Source organism: Monodon monoceros, unplaced genomic scaffold (assembly GCF_005190385.1).
Source record: "Monodon monoceros isolate NGI ecotype Baffin Bay Population unplaced genomic scaffold, NGI_Narwhal_1 Super_Scaffold_18, whole genome shotgun sequence".
In the NCBI taxonomy this organism is placed as follows: Eukaryota; Metazoa; Chordata; class Mammalia; order Artiodactyla; family Monodontidae; genus Monodon; species Monodon monoceros.
The window spans coordinates 150,714,229-150,740,331 of NW_021703774.1; the positions used below are offsets into that span (position 1 = coordinate 150,714,229).

At 43.7% G+C, this 26,103-nt stretch overlaps 1 protein-coding gene across 3 annotated transcripts in view; it reads left to right on the plus strand.

The window, feature by feature from the left end:
• The window catches only part of MTF1 (metal regulatory transcription factor 1), a 38,186-nt gene that overhangs the window by 4,279 nt on the left and 7,804 nt on the right, over window positions 1-26,103 (plus strand). For all 3 annotated transcript variants that reach the window (XM_029230620.1, XM_029230622.1, XM_029230623.1), the window contains exons 3-9: window positions 10,556-10,794; window positions 11,594-11,725; window positions 14,085-14,158; window positions 14,606-14,742; window positions 18,154-18,231; window positions 23,862-23,961; window positions 24,682-25,277. In XM_029230620.1, coding sequence (XP_029086453.1) covers window positions 10,556-10,794; window positions 11,594-11,725; window positions 14,085-14,158; window positions 14,606-14,742; window positions 18,154-18,231; window positions 23,862-23,961; window positions 24,682-25,277 — 1,356 coding nt within the window. The remainder of the gene's footprint in view (window positions 1-10,555; window positions 10,795-11,593; window positions 11,726-14,084; window positions 14,159-14,605; window positions 14,743-18,153; window positions 18,232-23,861; window positions 23,962-24,681; window positions 25,278-26,103) is intronic.

Sequence of the window (26,103 nt, forward strand, 5' to 3'; positions counted from 1 at the left end):
GGTTTTCCAAAGTCCTTAAAATTTGTAATTGAGCACAGTCTCACAAGTGTGAGTCAACTGGTACTGAATACTGTGCGACTCTTTATCTCTTCATCTGGACGCTGTACTACAATTGTGATATGGTCTGTATTTTATTAGCAACAACATCCTACTGTTAGCTGGCACTTGGAAATCTCTAGAATGGTGTTTCTTAGCTGGGGGTAGTTTTGTCCCCCAGGAGACACATTTGGCAATATCTGAAGACGTTTTTCGGTTGTCGCACTGGGGAAGTGCTACTGGAATCTAGTGGGTAGAGCCCAAAGGTCTGTAAACATCTACAGTGCACGGGACAGCTCCCTACAACACATAAATAATTGTCTGGCCCCAAATGTCAGTTAGCTGTATTCCAATAATTCCAATAGTGGGCTACCCTGACTACCCTTAGTCTAGAACATAGGGAGTTGTAGCAGAGAAGGATGGAAGTACAGCAGAGATTCAGACATGGAAGGCAGTGATAGCATGCAGAGGGATCTGGACTGTATCCTGGAAATACACGGAAGGTGTCTGAGCCAGGAAGTGTCGTGGTTGGAGTGGTGTTTTAGAAAGGTTGCTCTGGTCGCTGTGGCAGCTTGATTGCCTGCTTAGGAGATAGTTGCAGTTTAGGTTTGGGGTTTCCTTTGAGTCTGATGAAGGATGGTGTGGAAAGAATCCAGGGCTTTTGTTGAAGTATAAGAGAACTTGGCATATTATTGGAGTTTGAAGAATGAGCCATAAATTGAGTCTGACTCAAAGGATTCATCCGTTTTTCCAAGTGTGTTGAGTTTCTTCTGTCTCTTAGCACAGGGGCCACTTGGGTGACTGATGGAGCTTCAGATCTCAGTAGTGAGTTAAGTAGTTCGAGTCCACTGTGATAGGTACTTTGAGGCTCATTCAGAGTGCTCTGTGCATGCTGAGGAGAAAGCGGCCGACTCTGCTGTCCCCCTTGCCCTCCATGAATGTTGATTCCATAACAGGAATCAAGAAGACAGGAAGAGGAGAATGTTTGGTGGGGAAATCGATGAGATGGTTGGAGTATAATGAATGTATAGTCCTTGGAGAAAAGCAAAGTGAACAAGTTGAGAAGCCCTTTGGAAATGTGGACCTGAAGTTGAGGAAGTGGCTGGGGAATAGAATTGCGGATCCATGAAGGAGCAGTAGTTCAAACTGTGGGCAAATAACCCAAGGGAGAAGTAGGAATTGTTCTGAGAATTTAAGGGTTGGAAAGAGAAAGAGGAACCAGAGTTCCCTTGGTCCCAGGGATGGGTGGAACGCAGTGCTGTGGAAGCTGAGGGAAGAGAGGTTTAAGAAGTGACCCTGCAGAGGGATTGAGGGGCCGAAGAGGAGCCATTAGTTCTTCTGCTTGTGCAGTTGATCACCTCATGGGAAGACTTGCGCTAGAGCGCTGGAGGCTGAAGGCAGATGTCAAGCTATGGAGCAGTGAGTGGGCGGTGAGGAAACAGGAGGCAGGAAGCATCAGCTTTTTCTTTTCTTTTTCTAATAGGGTAGTTGGAGGAAGAAGAGTGATGAGGCGGTAGTAAGTCAAGGGGACTGGATCATTTTTTTAGCAGAGAAAATTTGAACATGGCTTAGGGCCTAAACTTTGGGCCATCCTCAGTTAATGATTACTATGTGAGAGTGTTTCAAGAGCAGATGTTTGGGAAACATAAAGTTAAATCAAGACAGAGATTTGCTTATTAGTATGGGATTTCTCAAGAGCTTTTGATAATAACTAAGAAGGAAGGACATGCAGAATTCTCCAAATATTTTGAACTTGGGAAACCATGTTTCGGGCCTTATTTCCACAGTCAGTGTTTTGTGGAACACATTTTGGGAAATGCTGATCTAGGCAGAAAAGGAGGAGGGTAGAGAAGGAATGATTATGCAGTCAGTGATATGAGCTGTCACTTTTCCCACTTCCTCCTACTTGCAAGCCTGGTTTACCACTCATGTCTTCTGATCCTTGATAATCATGTAATAGGACAAGGTCAAGGGCACTGTAAGCACCTTGTTCAGTCTACCGTGGATTTAGCTCACTCTACTTCCCTCTCACCACATTTTCCCATTCTATCCATGAGACCTACACGGAAGGTTCTAGAAACTATTTTTGAAATCATTAGTTGCAGGGTTGGTTGGGGACTGAGGGAGAAGCAGCAGTGGCTTTCAGCCTTTGAAAATTTTGCTAAATGACCAGGCATTCAGGAGACTCGCCTTCCTGAAGCACCATCTTAACCGTAGCTTTTGTTTTAACAGAGGTGTTATTTTATTTTATTTTTTGGCATTTAAATCCATTTAATTGCCCTGAAGAGGCCAGTGTTTATGACTATTTGATAACACTCTTCATGATTTCTTTACATTCCCCCACCCCCACCTTTAAAAAAAAACAAAAAACAAAAAACTTGGTCTTTTCTCCATCTCTACACCCAGGTGTTACTCTTGAGAAATCAGATCATTTGATAACTAGTTAGTCTTCTTGGCTTCCGAAGCAGCTTATTTTCAGAGTCAGATTTTTGCTTGATGTTCCTGTTTACCCTTGATTGTTCCATTGTTTCCTATAGTGTGTGGTTGGCTTACCTATTACTTCATTTTTTTTCCCTCGTGCTTGTCTTGTACAAAAATAAACCAACCAGAACCTTGCTACAGGTGCTGTCTTCTCCTTCCGCAGGGCCACTGGTCATTCCCATTCAAATTGCACATGTCTTATTCTCGAACTTGCTACTTTACTACTGTCTGCCTGTTGATTTGGTAGCTTTGAAAACTCTCAGATCAAAACATTGTCATTTTGGGCTTCCCTGGTGGCGCAGTGGTTGAGAGTCCGCCTGCCGATGCAGGCGACACGGGTTCGTGCCCCGGTCTGGGGAGATCCCACATGCCGCGGAGCGGCTGGGCCCGTGAGCCTGTGCTCCACAGCGGGAGAGGCCGCAACAGTGAGAGGCCCGCGTACCGCAAAAAAAAAACCCAAAACATTGTCATTTTGCTGAGGATCAGCATTCTTTTTTTAAAAAATTAATTTATTTATGGCTGCGTTGGGTCTTCGTTGCTGCACGCGGGCTTTCCCTAGTTGCGGCGAGCAGGGGCTACTCTTCATTGCAGTGCGCGGGCTTCTCACTGCGGTAGCTTCTTGTTGTGCAGCACAGGCTCTAGGCGTGTGGGCTTCAGTAGTTGTGGCACTCGGGCTTCAGTAGTTGTGGCTTGTGGTCTTAGTTGCTCCGTGGCATGTGGGATCTTCCCGGGCCAGGGCTCGAACCCATGTCCTCTGCCTTGGCAGGAGGATTCTTAACCACTGTGCCACCAGGAAAGTCCAGGATCAGCATTCTTAAGCGTTGCTCTTTTAAAACCCTTCTACTCAGCTGTATTTCTAAGGAGCTGTATTTCCTTTAGTCAGTTCATGCAGTCGAGGGGCAACAGGATGGCATTAGTTCTGTAAGGGTAAAGGATTTAGGTGTGGGAGCAGCTATGTAAATTCAGCTCTGAGATGGGCAGTGGAGGTCACTGCAGGGCTCTTCCATTCCTACTTCGAGCTCTTTGGTTGCACATTATGGAGTGGGAGAAAGGAGATCACTGCCAGTGTGGAACCAGAGTTGGTACTGGGCAGAGGGATGGGAAGTCCCTAGTGATGGGAAGGAAAGGGCAGCTCCTACAGCTGTAACGGCCAAGCCAATCATTTATTTATAAGAATGTTCAGATGCTGGGTGCTCACAATCAGAGGCTCCCTTTCCTTATTGAGAATGGCGCTGTTAATGTGTGTAGGATCTATTCTCTCGGACTCATTTCTTTTTCCTCCAGCAGAAACCCAGCCTTTTTTCTCTTCTGAATTTTTTTAAGCTTTTGTCTCCTAGAGTTCCAGTGTTTTTCTCATTTTTGCCTATCTCATTCACCTTTCCTCCTCTGATCCTGTTAACAGGGCAGTCATCCTTGTTAAATACTTCTCTATTCTAGAACTACTCAGAACACTTTATGAATCAACATTAGTTCTCTGAAAGCTCATGCCTCCTGCCCATTCCTAGCATTAGACCTGGTCCGTCCTCAGTGAGCCCAAACTGTGCTGTCTCTGAGCTCCTTAACTTCGTAATCGACAGCCATTTAAGTGATGCAGTGCTCAAACTCTTTTGGAGAAACGTGTTTTCCAATGGAATCTTTGGTGACATTATGTTCATATTACAGATACTTTAGTTAATTTCGATAGGCCAATTTATTATGTGTCACCTCTCCCTCAAGTTCTTTAAATTTAGCTTGGGTATCACCTCCTTCGAGAAGCTTTTCTTAGTCATCCCCAAGTTTAAGTTTTTTGTAGTTTTTTTTTTCTAAGTTTTTCTCTATATTCTAGTATCCATACAACTTCTCATACCATATTGTTCTTGTCTGTTTGAATTGCCTCTTGACTTTGAGCTCCTTGAGAGCAGGGGCCATTTTTTTCTCTATCTCTAGCACCTGGGAGAATATAATCCCTGGAACATAAGGTTTATCATGCATGTACGCATTCAAAAAAAAATAAATTGTATTTAAATGTACCAAATGTTGCAACACCTCCTCTGTGTAACGTGTTTTTTGCAACTTCCTCCTCTGATCCAGTTTGAGGAGGTTTAGTTTTCCCTTTTTGTGAAATGTGGTGCTGTTTAGAAACGATTCTGAAAGACACAGTATAGAGACTTCCATTTACTGCCTTCCTCCAGATGGGGTGAGGTTGTGCGTTTATTCAGCATACTATTGGGGAGCATTTGCTTTGACGGTCATCTGTCCCCCCGTTAAATATAAATACCTTCCCCACTCTTTGTCCTCTCTCCTAACTTTCCCCTCTCTCTCCTCAGCCGTTCCGTGAAAGAGTAGTTATATTCATTGTCTCTAGCTCCTTGCTTTTCCCTGACTTTTCAGCCTGTTATGTCCTGGCTTCTGCTTCTACCCCTCCAGTGAAGCTAGTCTTGCTGGGGCAGTTCTGACCTTGTGAATTGGCTGAGTCCAAGAAATGCTCCCTCAGTCACCTCTGCTACATTTGACCTGGTTGACCATCCTCCTTGAAACTCTGTTGCTTTGTCACTTATAGTCCTTGCCACTACTTTCCTCAACACTAAGTCCTGTTGGTTTGGGTTTGTTTGTTCGTTTAGTCATCCATTCCTTCACTCAACAAATCTGAGTTACTTCTCCACAAGGCTAGTTCCTGAGGCTGTTGGCAGTGAGCAAGACGGATGTGGTCCTTGCTCTCATGGAGCCTACAGTCCAGCTGGAGAGTAGCCGTTTATTCATTTAACTCCACAAATATCTACTTAGTGCCTCCTGTTTTCCAGCTACTGCTGTGCCTAGATTCCAAATAGATAATCATGTAAATTATCTACGTGCTTTAAAGAAATATAGGATGCTATGAGAACCTGTAATAAGGGTACCTCTTCTAGTTTGGGGAGGGGGTAGGGATCGGTCAGGGAAGAGGTCCTTGAGGAAGGAACACTTAATGGAAGCTTGAACTGGCCAAGTAAGAAAACCTAGATGGGAGCAGGGGTTGGTAGGGCTGGGAGACAGGGAGGGATAGTTAGTTGCACTTGTTACTTACAAAGTTATCAACTGCTGTAGCGTCTTAAGAATGAAATTCTGCTCTTGTCATTCACCGTCGTCGTAAGCTCTACGACGGAGACATGCAGACTTCTTCATTATAGCATTCATGGGGTCCTGGTTCTCCTTCCTGGTCAGTGATCATTTTGAAATCTCTATCTTGCAGCACCAAAGAGGTTTGTTTTTAGTCTTGATGAAAAATCAGGACATGTGTGTGAGAGGATAATTAACCATGTACACTGAGTGGCATAGTTAAATATTATTAGAATTCAGAGAAGGGCACTGCCACATAGATATGGAGTGATGGTGGCGGGCATCGGAGGTAGTGAGGCTTGAATGGAAGAGAGAGACACAGAAAAGCAGAGAAGAAAGGAACCAGGCATTTCCAGTAGAGAGAAAAGAGAGAGAACAAAGGCACGCGAGTGGGAATTCAGTGTTGCAGTTAGGGAAGGGGTTACCGTCCCCTGTAGGCCTCGACAGAGCCTGCTTTTGGCCTGGTGACAGAAGAGGACCTGGAAGGACTTTGAGTACAAGGCTAGGGAATTGGGACTTACTCATTTGAGCAGAGAGGTGGTACATGTGGGACACTGTTTTAGAATAAATCTGGCAGTGATTGGCTTCAAAGCTAGGCACTGAGATATGAGAATGCCTGGTCAGTAGCTCAGTTCAGCAGATGTATATGGAGCATGTCCTGTGTGGCATGGGGAAGGGAAGGGGATGGATGAGCGAGAGAGCACTTGCCTGGGGAACCTAAAGACATGTGCAAGATCCTATCGGTGGTTGGGCTTTTGAGAGAAGGACAAGGAGCCAGAGGCTAGATGGGCTTTTTTTTTTTTTTTTAACATCTTTATTGGAGTATAATTGCTTTACAGTGGTGTGTTAGTTTCTGCTTTATAACAAAGTGAATCAGCTATACACATACGTATATCCCCGTATCTCCTCCCTCTTGCATCTCCCTCCCACCCTCCCTATCCCACCCCTCTAGGTGGTCACAAAGCACCGAGCTGATCTCCCTGTGCTATGCGGCTGCTTCCCACTAGCTATCTATTTTACATTTGGTAGTGTATATATGTCCATGCCTCTCTCTCACTTCGTCCCAGCTTACCCTTCCCGCTCCCGTGTCCTCAAGTCCATTCTCTACATCTGCATCTTTATTCCTCTCCTGCCCCTGGGTTCTTCATAACCATTTTTTTTTAAGATTCCATATATATGTGTTAGCATACGGTGTTTGTTTTTCTCTTTCTGACTTCACTCTGTATGACAGACTCGAGGTCCATCCACCTCTCTACAAATAACTCAATTTCGTTTCTTTTTATGGCTGAGTAATATTCCATTGTATATATGTGCCACATCTTCTTTATCCATGCATCTGTCGATGGACACTTAGGCTGCTTCCATGGCCTGGCTATTGTAAATAGAGCTGCAGTGGACATTGTGGTACATGACTCTTTTTGAATTATGGTTTTCTCAGGGTATATGCCCAGTAGTGGGATTGCTGGGTCGTATGGTAATTCTATTTTTAGTTTTTTAAGGAACCTCCATACCGTTCTCCATAGTGGCTGTATCAGTTTGCATTCCCACCAACCGTGCAAGAGGGTTCCGTTTTCTCCACACCCGGGAGATGGGCTTTTGAGAGAAGGACAAGGAGCCAGAGGGGAGATGGGCCCCTCCCTTCCCCACGCCCACAGGTTTTCAGGGTTTGGCACACTGTGGTCCACAGGCCAAGTCCATACAGACGCCGGTTTTTGTAGAATGGTTTTCACATTTTAAAATTATTTTTAAAATCAAAAGAACATTATTTCATGATATATGAAAATGATATGAAATTCAGATTTCATTGTCCATAAATAAAGTTTTTTTGGTGCACAGCCTTGCTTGTCCATTTATATATTGTCTATGGTTACTGTCACATACAGCAGCAGAGTTGAGTGGCTGTGAGAGAGACCGCATGGCCCACAAGGCCCTTGAATCATACGCACCCTCACCTCAGATCCTCCTTCTCTGAAACTGAATGTCCTTCCCCCTACCTGAGGCTTTTCCCTCCACCCAGGCTTTTAAATATCCTTGTGGTCTTTATGTTCCTCCCAGATCCTCAGCTTCTTTTTTCCAGGACCTTTCTCCTTCCAGATACGCTCAAGACCTATCTTACTTCAAACAGACAAACAACACTTTATCAACTCAAAAGTCCACTTGTGCTACTGCTCTCCATCTCCAGTCTCTATCCCCGCCTTTCCTTATTCACCTTCGTCCAGACTTCTGACCTCATCAGTCCATTAAAACTAGCCTTGCTGAGTCATTGGTGAACTCCTAGCTGCTGGATCCAGTAGTTTTCCCAGTCCTATCTTCCTTGTTTTCTCTGACATTTAACATTTCGATCATTCTCTTTTCCTTGAGACTCTTTATCTTCTGGCTTCTGTGACATCCGTCTCCTTTGCTTCTCTTCCTAATTCCCCAGCCCTGTCTCCCACTCATCCATCAGTGGCTTCTCTTCTTTGACCAGTTCCTTAAACACTGGTGACATTCAGGAGCCCGTCCTTTGTCCTTGTAGCCAAGATTTTACTGAGCATCTACTATATGTCAGTCCCTGTTACTGAAATACTTTACGCAGATTATTCCTAATTATTACAACAACCCCAAAAAGATCGATTTTGTTTCCTTGTTATAAACAGGAAATTGAGACTCAGCTTAAGTAATTTTCCAAAGGTTACATAGTTAAGTGGCAGAGCTGGGGCTTGAACCAGCCTGCTTTAGTGTATAGTAAAGTCATCTATTATCTGTGTACCAGGGGCTCCTGCTGTAGACTTTCTTTTTAGCTTCCAGCCTATATGTCTGTCTACTAGACATTTCTACCTGGCAGCACCTCAAACCCAACTTATCGTCTCTCCCCAACCCCCATCCAGTCCAAAATTGGTATGTGACCATCTCTTTGGTCATCCAGGCCCCAATCACGGGAGTTGATCTTGACTTTGCCTCTCCCCGACCGCTGCCATGCACCCAGTTGTCACTACAGCCACTCATTTCTCCCAATTTCTCTGCAATTCGTCTCTCATGAGGTCCACTGTCACTTCCCTAGTTCAGATTCTTCTCATCTCTATCTTGGACTATTGTCTCTCTTCTCTTAATCTCTACCCCTTTTTCTATTAGCCTTCCAGTCTGTCTTCCATAGCTTCCAGAATGATCTTTTCTAAACCCCACATCTGATTGTGTTGCTATATTGGTTAAAACCTACTGATGGCTCCCATTGTCCTATTCCTCTACTCCATAGCTTAACTAAGGAGGCTTCACCTTATTTTTCTGGATTCTTTTTCCAGTCTCTTACCTACTCAGGTGTGTTTGTGGTCCCCTGTACCGGCGTACTCATTTATCTCTCCAGTGTAGTTCTCAAGGTGTTACTTCTTTCTGGAATGCCCATCTCTTCCAGTTTGTCTGAGGAACATTTTTTCAGTTTAATCCCTAAAAAATGGACAAATAGGCAAACCAAAAAACACCCTCAGTTCAGAGAGAGTGCCTCAGCTTCTGAGCCTTCACTGTTTCCAGTCTTTCTTAGAGGGGTTAGGTTTCCCTTCTTCATGCTTCCCAAGCACCGCGGGTGTGTATCTGTTGTCCAACTCAGCACAGTGTATGATAATTTGTGTGCGTCTGCCTCATTAAAATGGTACTCTTTAAAGACAGAGCTTTATGTCTTGGTCGCCTTTTTATCTGTGGTATCTAGCTTGTTGCCTGGGACATAGTAGTTCATTAACTGTTGAATGAATACCAATAGTGTGGTGAGAGCTATGGACTGAAGCTTTGGAGAAAGATGAGGATTAAAGGATGAAGATGTTTGCTAAAGCTGAAGAATAGGCAGAACTAGCACCCTGATACATATAGCATCAGATCAATGACAAAGTCTTTCCACAGGTGCTTTATCTCATTTTGTTCTGCTCAGAAGCACCGTCAGACAGGCAGGGCAGGCATTCAGTTTTGCCTTTTAGAAATGAAGAATCTTTAGTTCAGAGACGTGAAAAGACCTACCCAAAGTCCTGAACCTAAGTGCCAGAATTCAGTCTTCTCCAGCCAAGGCTACGATGCTTCCTCTGAACCAGTGGCGAGATGGGGAAGGTTTGGGAGATGAGAGAGAAGTTTTGGGCTAAACCTACATTTAGAGGTTAAAGAAAAGGAGTGAGTGGCTCAGGGAAGACGATAAAGAGCCCCAGAGAATGACTGTGTGGTGAAAGACAAGTTTTCAGAAGGAGAAGGCATTGTTGATGAGATTTTTTTTCAAATACTAAAGGAAAATTGGGAAGGAGGAAAGAGTTTTACCACCGGGAAGCTCAAGAGAATGGTTTCGTCCGGTGAAGCCCACCTGGCCAAGTGGTTCCACAGGCATTGAGGGAGGTGGAGGCACCTGTGGATAGCACCCTTTCCAGAAGGGTGATGGTGGGAAGGAGACCAATAGGCTGGCAGCTTGAGAAACGTTGTACTACCAAATACTCCCAGAAATTCATGGTACCTTTTTTTCATTCTGTAGACCTGAAAATAATGCAGTGGAAATTATGCTAGTACAAAACTGTGCTAGTATACCTATGACTGAGTATATAAATTTCAGAGTGTTTTAAAGTCAATTTAACATTGGTCAATTCCAATCAAGATATAGTGCCAGAGGACAGGATGTTCAATCAAGCCTTAAAGTCAAATTGTATTTTAATATGGGTAAGTGTAGTAGTATGTGCCCACCTATGGGGGTAGACGTTTACTAGTCCGAAAACACTGTTCTTATATTCTTTTAGAGTGTTTACCTACCTACGAGCTTGTCTCTTGGGCATTACTCGCATCATTTGTCGTCCAGGTGTAATTTGGTCAACGGGAAGATTTTCCCCACTTCTGTTAGAGGGTGTTTTCTGTGTTGATGATAAAAACCTGTGTGTTTCATCTGCATCTCCTGAGAGCCAAGCCCTGCGGGGAGTTAGGCCCTGAGCAGCTCTTTTGTCCCACTGACAAGGTGTCTTCTGTCTGCCAGGTAAAGCGGTACCAGTGCACCTTTGAGGGCTGTCCCCGCACCTACAGCACAGCAGGCAACCTGCGCACCCACCAGAAGACCCACCGGGGAGAGTACACCTTTGTCTGTAATCAGGAGGGCTGCGGCAAGGCCTTCCTCACCTCCTACAGCCTCAGGATCCACGTGCGGGTGCACACGAAGGAGAAGCCGTTTGAGTGCGACGTGCAGGGCTGTGAGAAGGCGTTCAACACGCTATACAGGTCAGCCCATTCCTCCCTCCCTGCACCACCAGCCTCTGACCCCAGCTCTGACTGCAGAGCTCTCCCTGTACAGTACAGACGTTCACTTTCAGGGCTTTAAAGAGGACAGGAATGCTCAACTGTTGACAGTTCATTAGAGGAACTTGTAACTTAAAGATTGTCACATACTGGGTTGGTTAAAAATCAGAGTCCATTTGTGTCCAGATTCATATTTCCTGGAATGCCATCCTGGCCTCAGGATTCTAGTATTTAGCATAGAATAATATCTCCTGTTGGCTCAGGAGCTTGGAACCAAGGTTTCTTTCACTTCCTTCCCTGCCTCACCTTAAAGATTAACTTTTTTCTACCCCCAAGAAATGGGGAGTGGTCCACTCAGCCATTTCCCTTTTCCACCGTTTGTGTCAAGAGACTTATATTAGTGTTCAACATTGCGTATAAAATAGCACACACAATAAATACTAGCTGACACTTAAAAAGCACCCATTGTGTGCTCGGAAGTGTCCTGAGTGCTGGCCCTCACAGCCACTGCTCAGGAAATGGAAGCACGGAGAGGTTTTGTAACTGGCTCAAGGTCCCCCTTCTGGTAGAGGAGAACAGAATTTGAGTCCCAGGCAGCCTGGCTCCAGGGTCACACTCACACCACTACGCCATATACTTCTCTGAATTTCTCTTTGAGCACGGAATGTTGGATACTAATGTATTATGGCTATAGGATTCTGACGCACTTGACCCTGACGCACATTAAGCTGCCGTGGGAAGTACATTATGACAAAGGGGATTTCTCTGGGATATCTTGCAGGCTGAAAGCACATCAGAGGCTTCACACAGGGAAGACGTTTAACTGTGAATCTGAAGGCTGCAGCAAGTACTTCACCACGCTCAGTGATCTGAGGAAGCACATTCGAACCCATACAGGAGAAAAGCCATTTCGGTGGGTCTTGCTGTTTTCTATTTGTCACTGACGAGGTTTCAGCTGAGTGTTTGGATGTACTCTAAAATTTGTCAAAGTGGAAAGGAAATTCCCTTCGCTGGTTCTTTGGGCAGTGTTTGCTTTCCCCAGGATAGTTGTAACCAACTACTGCAGACTGGAGGAGTGGCGATGGAGTCCAAGAGCGTCCCTACCTACTCTGTGGGTGGTGGCCTCTCTGCCTCATTCTTTCCCTTTCTTTTCTTTCTTTTTTTTTTAAATAAATTTATTTATTTTATTTATTTATTTTTTATTTTTGGCTGCATTGGGTCTTTGTTACTGCACACGGGCTTTCTCTAGTTGCGCTGCGCGGGCTTCTCATTGTGGTGGCTTCTCTTGTTGCAGAGCACGTGGGCTTCAATAATTGTGGCACGCAGGCTCAGTAGTTGTGGCTCGCCGCCCCTAGAGCACAGGCTCAGTAGTTTTGGCGCATGGGCTTAGTTGCTCCGCAGCATGTGGGATCTTCCCGGACCAGGGCTCGAACCCATGTCGCCTGCATCGGCAGGTGGATTCTTAAGCACTGTGCCACCAGGGAAGCCTCCCCACCCCTTTATTTTCAAGAAACGTTTGTTGAAACTCACTTACGCGGTGGGTACTTTTATCAGTGCTAGAGAAATACTAAGATACCAGCTCTCCTTTTGAGAACCTTGGTCTGGTGGAAAAGAATCACAAGTAACCAGACAGTATCTGAGACTGAGATGCTGAAAGAGCTTTGAGCACAGAGGCAGGGATCCGTACCTAAGAAGAGGTGAGGAGGGAAGGGGGAAATGAGGGGAAATGAGGGGTAGGGATGCTTAGGCTACTGGTTCAGGTATTTTTTTCTTTTATCACTTGTTCGGTTGTTGCTTTGTAATATGTCATGTGTACATACAAACATATAGGAGCATCCATTTTTATCTGTAGATTTCAATATATATATATATATATACACACATATGGACACACACATGTATATTTAATTGATGCATGTATAAATATAAGGTTGAAGGAAGAAGTTGTATCATCTACTTTCTCCTCTGCTCATAGCATTTAGCGTGGTTCTGGGCATTCAGCAGGGATTGAAGAACAACTTTGGGATGATTATATGACAGTTTTAACAAGGTAATCAGTTTGTAAGGATTTCCCCCTAAATGTAATATAGATATGTTACTGAAAATGGCCCATAAACAGTGTCTTTGATTTGACAGGAGGGATTGCTCTTATGTTCATGGCATTAAATATGCTACCTTTCTGTTCTCAAATCACTCATCTCATTAGGATACCTAGAAATTGAAAAGTCTTCAGGGACAGTCAAGTCTTAAACACCAATTAAATGGAAATGTGTTTCAAAAATTACAGATGCATTCCTGAGTCATGGCCCCTCTAAAAGCAAGAGTATTCAGATTCTAGTTGGTTACTCTCCAGCTGCTATGAAGCTTGGGTTACTTTTTTCCCCATAGGGCTGTCAAGGGGACTCTGATTTCTATTCAGTCACACGCATTTTTGTCATGATTAAAACTGCTAATTTTTCTTGAATGTTAGATGGGGCTTTAGACACAATGATTTTATGTACTTAAAAAGTAAAATGCTTTAGAGAAGCTTTCTATTTAAAGAAATAAAATATGTTGGCTTATAAGAAAATGCATTCATTTTCATGTAAATAGTTACTGAATGCCTGCTATGTGCAAGACTACAGCAGATGTAAAGAACTACATGGACCCTTCCCTCAAAAGAATTATAATCTAGGAGAACAGATAACAAATGTATACACGTAGAGCTAAAATAAGATTGGGAATGACAGGTGCCATAAAAGCAGCATATAGATAAATGCCCTAGGAGTTCTAAGGAGGGAAATATTACCTCTAGCTTTGGTTATCAAGAAAGTAAAAGAGAAAAGCTCTCTGAAGATTATAGATAATTACATTACAGCCAGTATGTTCTGACTGATTTTGTTCTAGTGTTGTATTTCAGGCCCCATGCCCATGTGAGAGCCTCTGTACCCACCACTGATGTTCCTTATATTCCATTTGCAGTAGATTTTCCATATGTGTTCTCATTGTCAATAGAATTCTGTTGTGTAATTCATCAGAAGGCTTGTACTGTTAGGGCTCTCAACATGTGCCTTACTTGTAGGACAAGAAATACTTCTCCCTCTGATCCGAGATTTGTCACCTTACTTTTCCAGGGACCTGTCATCATTCCCATCTGTAAAACCAGTTTCATTGAGCTGATCTTAGTGCTCTGAGCAGTTGTTTTAATGTAAGTTTGTATTTACAAGAGATACTGAAGATAAAGGTCTATTAGCTAATGACTGCTACCCTCTCTGCTTAAACAACTTATTTAGGTGTGATCATGATGGCTGTGGAAAAGCATTTGCAGCGAGCCACCACCTTAAAACTCACGTCCGTACACATACTGGTGAGTTTAGGCTAATTTTTATCTTTTAACCTTCATTGAGTCAGTAAATATCTGTACTTCCATTGAGACCTGTAGAGCTTTGTGGAGAGAGCAAGCCTAATCATTTGGCCTTCACCTATAATGTTTGAGTTTCTTTCAGAGGTAAAAAGGATCTAAAGATGGGACTCAGGAGTCCAACCTTAAGAAATAAAACCAATGCAGAGATTCTCAGAAAAGAATCTGGGGGGAAAAAAACTAATCTTCTCTTTTAACTTCCCAGGAGCAGGCCATTCTCAGTGCTTTGCTCTACATTAAATTTTAGGACTGGAATGATTAACTTGTAATTTATCCAACTTATTACTTGAACCCTTATTAGAATATTTACTTCCCTCTGTTAGGGGAAAGTACATGTCTTAATCCAGTGAAATGATTTTATGGTAAAATTAATACCTCTTGTCATTCTTGCAGGTGAAAGACCCTTTTTCTGCCCCAGTAATGGCTGTGAGAAAACATTCAGCACTCAATACAGTCTCAAAAGTCACATGAAAGGTCACGATAACAAAGGAAATTCATACAGTGCACTTGTAAATCACAGTGGATCAGAGGTGTGCAGTGTTTTGTCTCTTGTTTTGATCTGGGCACCATAGAACAGCAACCGTTGTTTGTATATCAAAATAAAAGGTTAAGATGCCTTCTCTCTAAATCTGTTAGTGAGAGAGAAGAAATCAGTGTCGAGATCTATGTCTTTGTGATGAGGTGGTGGAAGCCAGAAATTTCACCAGGCTCCCTGTGCTTCAGCCCCTGATTCAGCTCCACCTCCCCTCCGTCAGGTATGGTGGAAGAGATGTCTTGGAACCAGAGGTCTCAGAATGGCTTCCAAAGTGTCAGCCAGGTGCTCTCAAAGGGTGTTATTTTCCCATTCATGTCTATAAAATGGTACATCTGCACTTGAGTTTGGGACATGAGTTAATGATTTGCTTCACACATTCATTAATCCATCATTGGAGAACCAGGCGGAGTCTGGGGGGTCCCCTGCCCTTTTGAATTGTCTGCAGACCGAAAGGTTTGAGAGCCACCGCCTTAAGGCACTAAACCACAGAACAAGACTCTGCAGAGTTTTAGGTGGTTTTGTCTGTTCTTTACCAAGCCCTTCCACCACATTTCCCTCTCCTCTACAGCTTCTTTCCAGAGAGGTCCTGGGATAAATTTACTGTTATTACTTCTGATATGGTATTGGGTAACTTACCTTGTGTCTTTTGAACCCAGGAACTGAGAACTGCTATTATTTTGCTATTTCATAGATAAACTGAAGCACACTGACCCTCTTTTGAATAATGCGGTTCTTAAAGCATGTAATACAGTTAAAGTATGTAATACAGTTAAAGTATGTAATACAGTTAAGTATGTAATACAGTTAAGTATGTAATACAGTTAAAGTATGTAATACAGTTTTGATTTGGGGAAAGGCAGCATCATTTAATTCTGTGGTTTCTAATATTTAAAGAACAAAGGATCCCTTTATAAGGACTGTGATTTGAATGTGTTTTATTAGTAATAACTCCCCCTATGTTTTATTAGTAACAATAACTAATATTTACTGAATTTTTACTATATACCAAGTACTGTGCTGTTTTTATGTGAATTATCTCACTCACAAGAGGTCAGTATTGTTATTATTCCCATATCACTGATAAAGAAACCTGAGGCAAGGAGAAATTAAATAACTTGCCTAAATATCCAAAACTTGTAATTAGTCCCCTTTAGGCAGGCAGGCTGATTCCAGAGCCTGGTTCTTGACCCCTGTGTCGTAAGAGGCAAAAACAGCACTGGTTGGGCTTCCCTGGTGGCGCAGTGGTTGAGAGTCCGCCTGCCGATGCAGGGGACACGGGTTCATGCCCCGGTCCGGGAAGATCCCACATGCCGTGGAGCGGCTGGGCCCATGAGCCATGGCCGCTGAGCCTGCGTGTCTGGAGCTTGTGCTCCGCAACGGGAGAGGCCACAACAGTGAGAGGCCAGCGTACAACAAAAAAAACAAACAAACAAAAAAACCCCAGCACTGGTTGCGAAGAGTGTGAATTCACATCCACGCTCCACAACTAGTCACATGACCTTAGGCAAATGACTTCTTTGCGCCTCAGTCTCTTCCTCTGTAAAACCAGATGAAAATACTAAGATTTGAGAGTCTTTGTGTACAAAGCTGCATTTATGAAGTCATGATCAATTTTCTTGTTTTTGTAACAATCTGAGGACAGTTTCTTGCCACAGTCTCTATGCATTGGAGGGCCCTAGTGCACATTGCCCAGACCTCACCTACTCTGGATGGCTGTTCGCTCCCCAGGGGAGGGAATCTCCTCTAGTCTCAGTCTTTCAATGTAATCGAGATTGCCTTTGAGTCCTAAGTTTGTATCTCTAGCCCAGATTAACCTTCTACTTGATGTCTCCACCCAGCTGTCACCTAGGTTTCCCAGTCTTGACATGTCCCAACCTATTCCTCCTGTAGTCTACCCCATCTTAGTAAATGGTGCAGTCTATCCCATCTTAGTAAATGGCACCTCTGTTTTTCTAGTGGAGCAGGCCAAAAATCTTAGAGTCATTCTTGACTCCTTTTCTTCCCTCATACCCCCTACCCACCAGCAAAGTCTATCAACCCTACCTTGAGAATATATCTAGAATCTGATGTGATTACTTCATTCAAACCACTGTCATTTTTTGGCCTGATTACTGCAGTCACCTGCTAAGTGGTTTTCTTAGCACCTTTCCCACTCTTCTCCCCACTGCTACTCTGTCCATGTCTGTCCTCTGCTCATAACCCTTCAGTAGCTTCTTGTATCACTTAAAGTAAAAGAATCTTTACAGTGGTCCAGAAGGCCCTAGACACTCTGTCCTGGTCACTTCTCTCACCTCATTTACATCACTTCCTTTCACTTTAGCCGTACCGTCCACCTTGTGGTTCCTCGAACAAGGGAAGCCCACTCTTGCCTCCAAGCCTTTGTACTTGCTATACTCTGTGTGAAACACTTCTCCCACGTATGTGCATGGCCCATGCCCTCTTTCCTTCAGTATCTGATCAAAGTCCACCTTATCTAAGAGGCCTTCCCTAATCTAATAAAAGGGCAGCTCTTACCCTGGCCTTCCCTACTCCGCTTACCCTCCGTAGCACGTATCATCATCTTGTGTACTGTATATTTATTTGGTTTTTTTGTCTGCACCCCCTCCCCACACTAGAATGTAAGCTCTCTGGTGGCGGGGACTTTGTTTTCTTTATTATTGTATCCCTGGGCCTGGAACAGTGCCTAATACATAGTAGATGCTCAGTGAGTATTTGTTGAATGCACGCGTGGATGGGAACAACTGATCCATGAGGTAAAGCAGGGTTACCACATGAAGTATGTGAATTCCAACTGGCATTCTAGGAATCCAGAATTCAGAGTTAGCCCAGACAGCCATATATGAATAATAACCCCTCAGTACCACTCTGAGTAAGCGTCCCCGATATGCCCATGTTGGGGACACAGTGATGTAATGGAAGGAAGATGGACTTTCAGTCAGAAGCACTGGGTTTTGTTATGCTAATTAGCTGTGTGATTTTTGGACAGTTCACTGCTAGTCTTAGCATTAATTTTCTCATACTTAAAATGGGAATGTGAAGTAATAATTCGAAGGTTTATATGAATAGTAAATGAGGTCATGTGAAATTGCTTTATCAGTGGTAGGACCAATTATACAAATATTATCCATTTCATGTTATTATAGCTTTTGTTACTCTGGAGCCTGAGTCATGAGATAATTCTTAAACTCTATTAACTATCTTTAAGAATGTAAGAGATTTCTTCTTAAGAATATCAGGATTTTAAAAATGGAAATAATTCACATAGCCCTTGCTTTGAATGGTTTTTTACTCTCTAGACATTTGGAACCTTAGGGACACTCTAATCAAGTGTTTCATTACCTGATAGGCTACTATAAATCCTGATTTTTTTTGTTACTTAATTAGATTTTTTTTTTTTCTTTCACAGGATACAAATCACTCACTTTGTCTGAGGAATTTAAGCCTTCTGTCCACAGATTCCGAATTTCAAGAAAATTCCAATACAGTAAGTGTACCTGTGATTATGGGTGCCATTAAAATAAGTGCAAGAATTGAGCCCTCCCTTTGGTGGGAAAATTGAGGAGGGCCAGTCTTTGAAGTCTTTCAGATTGAGTTGTGTTCAGTTACTAACCATTCAGGGTGTTTTGCTCTTGTTTCCTGGTAAGAGCTCTCATTGGAGAGGTTGTTCTCTCTGACGTGTAGTGCCTTTTGACCTAGATCACTCACTTGATAACCTCCTGCCGCAGAAAATGTCTGTCTTTATTCATTTAGCAAATATTTCTTGAGTGGCTACTCCGTCGGGCAGAGTGCTGGTGCTGAGCTTGTGGTGGTGGTGAAGTAGCTGTGGTCTGTCCTTGAGGAGCTTAAAATTCATCCACTGTAAGGGGGAGCCAGGATTCCGTTTCCAGACTTTTCTCAAGCCCTGCCAGTCTGACCGAAGTCAGTTTTTTCCTTTCTTTGAGCTCACTACACGGGGGTTCTGCAGAGGACCTCCTCTACAGGCCCTCTGCTAGGGGACAACACCAGTGTCTCTTGATCTGCTTGCTTTGGTTCCCTCTGCCATTGCCATGGCTCCACGATGTATCTTGCAAACTGCCGCATCAGTCCTGAGCTTATGCTCCTTCAAGAGGATCTGTGAGCTTTACTGGGTCACCGACACTAGTGGTTAAGTGTGCATTTTTTGTTGTTTCTCTCTGGTAAGTAAATATAGCTTAGGTCAGATTTTCTGTGAGTATATGCATAATAAATAAGGAGGAATCCATGTGATAGGAAGGATTTGAACAGAGACTGAGTGACTCAGGAATGCTGTGAAAAAGTGTTTCTCAAATTGTGAATGGTGGAGTCATCTGCGCCTCTTCTGCAACGTAGGTTCTTGGGCCTCTCCCAAACCAACTGAGTATCCTCTGGAAGGGGCACCTGACACTGCAATTTTATATTAGCACACCAAGGCCTGGGTTCTCCCGATAATGGCAGAACTGCTCTTATCAGACCTGCCCTCCCACAGAAAACAACTGTATATGCTGGACAAAATATAAAAACAACTACTTGAAGGCACCAGAGAGCAACCCAAACAGGCAGAGGTAACGCTTGGAAGAAGGGGCCACTGGGAAGATAGCAAAGGCACTGGATGGGTCTTCAGGCTTTATGGTTTATCCATCTCAGGGCAAGTCCTGGTTGATACCAAACAAGATGGCCCAGGCTCAGTAAACACTCCCTCTTACTGGCTTGACTAACCAGAGGACAGAGTTCAGGGCTACCACAGCACCTGGAAAGTCGGGGGGGTTGGCCTGGAAAGGAGAGAGCCACAACGGGGGGCGTCCTGAGTTCTGTGTATAAGCTGTGTCCAAATCTCTAGTTGACCCCTGAACTGTGGGTGTGTGGGGCAGACACTTAAGCAGCCCAGCTCAGGCTAAAGAGCTGGACAAAGATTACTGCTGCCATCCACTGCAGGGAAGACAGAGCTTGGAGTTGGAGCATAGCCAAGTCACCGGAATGTTAAAGCAAACACCAAATACTCTTCCAAGAAGTATAACAGAATCCTTAGTCTCTACAACATATCATTTGCAATGTCCAGGGTTATCCAAAATTTGTGAACATAAGAAGACACGGGAAGGGACTTCCCTGGTGGTCCAGTGGCTAAGACTCCACCCTCCCAGTGCAGGGGGCCCAGGTTCGATCCCTGGTCAGGGAACTAAATCCCACATGCCACAACGAAGATCCCACGTGCTGCAACTAAGACCTGGTGCAGCCAAATAAATAAATAAATATTAAAAAAAAAAAAAAGACATGGGGAAACATTACCCCCACTCAAGAGAAAAGGTAATGTATGGAGACTGACCCCATAGATGAGCTAGAAAGATGAGCTAGAAATTAGAATTAGTGGACAGACATTTCTAAGTAGCTCTTAAACGCTCAAGCACATAAAGGAATATGCTTGTAATGATTTAATAAATAGGAAATCTCAGCAGAGAAATAGAAACTATAAAAAAAAATATGTTCCAAATGGAAATTCTGGAACTGAAAATATATTGAAATTTTAAAATTCACCGGATGGGCTCAACAGCAGGTTGGAAATGACAGAAGAAAGAATCAGTTAAGTTGAAGAGAGATCAGTAGAAATTAGCCAATCTGAAGAACAAAGAAAAACATTAAAGAAGCACTTCATATGATTGTTTGGCATATTCACATTTCAGAGCTAATGCTCTAAATGAAACTGATGCACTGTGTGGCCAAGATTGCCCTCTAAGCCACACAACCTAAAATTTCTGGGTATAATATCTCCTTAATTTCAAGAGATCATATGAAATGGTTTAGGCATCCACTCCCTGGCTGGGGCTGTGACATATGACTGAGGAGCTTTCTGAAGCCCTGGGGTCACCAGGTGAGGAATCATATGAGGGGACATTGAGTACTTGTTAAAAAAAAAAAAAAAAAAGGAAAGCTTTTTCTGCCATAATTTACAGCAGCAAGAGAGAGGCCTGCTCTTCTCCCTTGGAATCAAATTATATGTTGTCTCGTTGTCACCCAGCATTTATCCCAGAATTGGAAATAGGCTCATTTTTAGTCTTTCAACTAAGACCACAGTTCCTTGAAGTAATAGGATTAATTTTGCTCTGCTTGCTTAAAAAAAAAAAAAAAGATGATGAATTGTTAAAATCAAATGATATATTTTTGTGAGATCATCATTTTACAGCTTCCTGGGCAGCCACATGCTTGTGTCCTAGGAGTGAACTTGGGCTGAAGTGCTGGGGAGTGGCCCGCTGGGCCTTTTGGCGCCTGAGCTTCAGGATCCATCCTGTTCCCAGATGGCTCAGTGTTCTTGTGTCTCTTTGCTCCAGGCCCCAGAGGCTTAGCCTGTTCTGTCTCCTCTACTTTGGGGGGCAGTTCCCACTCTGCCCCCAGGGTTGTTGCCCTAAAGCCTGGTAGTGACTGAGTCACAGTCCCCTCAGCACCTTCCTTTTTTCTTTCTTTTTTTCTTTTAATTAAGAAAAACTTTTTATTGAGGTATAATATACATGCAGAAAAGTACACCTATCAGGTACACCTTGATGAATCATCACAATTCATCATATCCAGATAACCAGCACCCAAATCAAGAAACAGAACATTCCCAGCACCCCAGAAGACCCCCCTCAGTCCCCCTAACAGCCATTACCTCTCCCTAAGGATAACGACTGTCATAACTTCTCACAACCTAAGATGAGTTTTCTCTGTTTTTGTGATTTGTATAATCGGAATCATGTGGTATATACTCGTTTGTGCTGGCTTCTTTCTTGCAACGTTTTGTTTGAGAAATTAATCCATGTTGTTGCATTTAGTAATAGATTATTCATTCTCATTGTTGAACAGTATTACACTAAATGAATATAATAGAGTTCGTTTGGTCGACTGCCCTTGGGCATTTGGATAGTTTCTAGTTTGGAGCCACTGAGAGTGCTGCTGTAAACATTCTTGCGCATAATCTTTTGAAGTCACACGGACTCATTCCTTTTTTTAACAGTGTTGTTCCTGATAATGATTCGTAAACAGGTAGAACAAAAAAAACAACCGTAAAGGAGTTGCAAAGCTGTAATTATAGCTTAGTGGTAGTCATTAGCTCACCATTTTTCAAAGTGGGTGGCACATCTTTATTGGGTTATAAAATAGTGGCTTATAATCAACACTTTAAGGACATCAGTAGAATAGAAAATATCAGAAGACATTGCACGTAGTAAGGATAGGATCTGTTTCATAGAGTTTTGTTTCAGTCGTACATACAGATACGTATGTAACATGAAATATATATATATAAAATATATATTTCCTACTTTGTGTCATGATGAAAAGTTTGAAGGCACTGTTTTGGCCTGTGATTCTTAACTCCCTCTGGACTAGAAGCTGGAAGCCTTACATAGGTTTCTGCCTTCAGCTTCTACCATGCTGGCCATCAGCTTCACTGAACTGCCCCTCTCATTCTGCCAGTTGTGGAGTCATGGTAGAATAATTGGACCCTCTTGGCTCAAGTGGGCAGTTCATCTCAGAGGCCCTCTAGATTGGTGGACAGCTCCACTCGCCGTGCTTCCGCCCAGCCCCAAAGAGATCCTTCCCCCTCCCAGAAGCAAAGCTGGTGCAAAATGCCCTTAAAGCTCAGGCTGGCACCAGGTCAGAGTCTAGCCTGAAGACAGGTTTTGTGCGGTCTGTACCGTGCTTTGAAATTGTTTCCGTTGCTTGTTTTCAATTATAAATCAGTAGGTTTCACGTAAAAGTCCAGGTTTTGAACCGCCGCGAGCTCTGGTGGCCCCCTGTGTGTGGCCCGTGGCCGCCCTCAGCTGAGCCCGCAAGTGTGGCCAAGGCTTTGCCACAGCCCCTGCCCTCTGCTTCCCTTCTTTCTGTTGCTCCCTGGGCTCTTGAACGTGGTTGCCTTTGCCACCCTTGCGGCACAAAATGCGAAGTGGTGGTGGGCTGCAGAGAAAAGAATTGCTGTTTTTCCCCTTCCCTTAGCTGAAGGTAAGCCTGGAGGTGGTGCCTGTCAGCAGTCAGGCCCTCGGGTCACTAGGTGCTCTCTTTTGTTTTCTCATGTCTTACTTTTTCATAAATGCCTCTGACCTTTTCTTAGTTGTAAGTTACAAAGAAACTTGCAATGACAAACAGTAGTGAGTCTAAGGCCATCGCTATTGTCTGTCATTGTAAGTTTCCTTATATTGTTTGATTCACTACCATGTGTACATATTAGAATAGCATAGACATTGTGTAATATCCTTGGAAGATATTCACAATATGTTATTATTGTGTTATTATTATGTTATTACATGAGAAAAGCAAGTTCCAAGTAATGTTATACAACCCCATTTTTATGTAGAATTTGGTCTTTTAGAGCAGGGGTCAACAAAATTTTTGTAAAGCGCCAGATATTTTCGGCTTTGTGGCCCATACATCCCCTGTCACAACTCCTCAAATCTGCCACTGCAGTGCAAAAGCAACCTAGACAATCCAGAAAGGAACAGAAAGTACCTGTTCCAATACAACTTTATTTACAGAAACAGACATTCAGCCGGCAAGTCAGTTTGCCGACTCCTGCTTTAGAGTGTTTGAGGACCCAGATCTTCAGCATCTGAGGCTTAGGGAAATAAATGTCACCTTGGGAAAGGAGAAGTTAGAAACAAGAAGCATATCCAGAGATCATTCTAGTAATTTAGTTTTTATTTTTAATAGATTTATTTATTTTTATTTATTTATTTTTGGCTGTGTTGGGTCTTTGTTGCTGCGCGCAGGCTTTCTCTAGTTGCGGCAAGCGGGGGCTACTCTTCGTTGCAGTGCGCGGGCTTCTCATTACGGTGGCTTCTCCTTGCAGAGCACGGACTATAGGTGTGCAAGCTTCAGTAGTTGTGGCACACAGTCTCAGTAGTTGTGGCGCACGGGTTCTAGAGCGCAGGCTCAGTAGTTGTGGCGCACAGGCTTAGTTGCTCCACGGCATGTGGGATCTTCCTGGACCAGGGCTCGAACCCATGTCCCCTGCATTGGCAGTCGGATTCTTAACCACTGCGCCACCAGGGAAGCCCCAGAGATTATTCTAGTTCTGCTGCTCTGTGTGCTCTCGTGGTGAAGACCTGATTTCGGATGGCGAGCCTTACACCTTTGTCTCTGTCTCTGACACAGGGCCAGAACACTTTCAGCACACTTTCACCAGCAATCATCTTTGAACCAGTGTTCCAGAAGTCAGATGATCCAGCAATTCAGGAAGATCCTCAACAGACAGGTTTGTTATACAGACTCTCTTCCTGCCCAAATCTCTGCACTGGGAATGGGAATTCACACTTGTTGACACAGTGTAGATGTCAAGCACAGTGAAATATTTCAGTTCCTTTAATGAAGTGTACTTTCAGTGAGGGGTCAGAAAAGGATGGGCTTTTCAGTTCAATTCCATCTTTTTTTCCCCTACTTCCCTCATCAAGAGTTTACTTGAGGATCTACTTTTCCTGGACCCTCAAAAGAAGAGGGTCCCCTTTTCCAAAAGCTCTTGTTGGCTTTAAAAAGTGAGAGGAGTTGTGAGCTCTTTCTCCTGATGTGACACCTCCGTTCATGAGTGGGCAGGATCCACAAACCAAACTTCAGATGTGTAGATCAGATAGTGTTTGAATGAAAATCTGTCCGTGACGCTTCACTTTCAGTAGTCAGAAAGTGTGTTCACTGATCATATGCCAAGAAAAGGATGTCTAAGCTCTTTTCCAGAAAAGATTTTTTTTACGGTTAGACCCATACTACGTCTTCACGTTTAGAAAGTGAGGTTGATCGTGAAGCCTGGTGCTTTGACCAGAGGGGTTGTTAAATGAAAAGCAGAAAGCCAGCCTGCCAGCATTGGAGGAATCAGTTGTAACAGACTTCAGCTGTCTTTGGTGTAGCCCATAATGACTGTGTTTTTGTGGCTCATATAAGGCTTGGAATATGTATATATATTTCTATTTCTTTTTCTTGCCAGCTGCCTTGATTGAAAATTTTAATGGTGATGCAGAGTCAGTCAGTGATGTTCCGCCATCCACAAGACATTCAGCATCTTTATCTCTTCCACTTATACTGCAGCCTGGCATCTCCGAGCCACCCCAGCCTCTACTACCAGCCTCAGCACCGTCTGCTCCTCTGCCTGCTCCCTCCCTAGGAACTGGTTCCCAGCAAGCTGCATTTGGCAACCCCCCTGCTCTCTTACAACCTCCAGAAGTGCCTGTTCCCCACAGCACACAGTTTGCTGCTAATCATCAAGAGTTTCTTCCGCACCCCCAGGCACCGCAGCCCATCGTGCCGGGACTTTCTGTTGTCGCTGGGGCTTTGGCGTCAGCAGCGGCAGTGGCGTCAGCCATGGCAGCACCGCCTCAACCACAGAGTACTACTGAGCCCCTGCCGGCCATGGTCCAGACTCTGCCCCTGGATGCCAACTCCGTCCTGACTAGTAATCCCACTATAACCATCACCCCGACTCCCAGCACGGCTCTCCTGCAGCCCAGCCTCGTCATGGGAGAACAGAACTTACAGTGGATACTGAATGGTGCCACCAGCTCACCACACACCCAAGAACAAATTGTAAGTATTATGTGGAAATGGATCCAGTGGGGTGAAGTGTATTTCCATGGGTGACATGTTCAGAGGCTTTTACTTCAAAAAGGAAAATGGCTGTCATATCCACCCTGAAACATGTCATTCTAACACTTAGTCATTTCCCCATAATCAAGTATAAACCCAGGAATGCTGCAGTCAGTACCTGCAGTGGAGGGGTCGGGGCAGAGAAACAGCCTTCAAGTTTACCTGGATATTTCAGCTGTGGTCTAATCCTGTCAGCTAGGACAGGAGAGCCTGAGAACATTTCAGGAAAGTGGGTTTTTATCCAAGGCAGAGTCCAGACTGGGATGAGGGACTGGTGTGACCCCATCAGATGGAAGCAGACAGCAGTAGCCAAGTCAGAGAAGTGATCTGTGCTCCCAGAGCAAACCGCAGTGCCATTTTCTACCAAAGTGTTGGTCTTGATGACTAAGGAAATGACTTGGTCGTTCAACTGAATATATTTTGAGGGCCTGCTATTTATCAGATACCACACAGGATACTCTTGGGGATATGGAAAAGTGAAAAAACCACGATCTCTTTTTCATAAAAACCTATATTCTAGTTAAAAAGGCTAAAATGCCTAAAAGAAAGTTAACACTACCAGTAGGTAAAGTGTCAAATGAAAATAATGGTAATAAAAAATAACAATAGCTGTAATTTATTGAGCCCTTACTAATGTGTATAGGCTTACTGTGCTAACTAAGCACTTTTTAAAATCGAGGGTCTAACGTGCCAGTCATTACCTTAGGTACCTTATTTTTAGATTATGGTTTTTTTAGGTTTTATTGAACAGGTAGAACAGAGAATT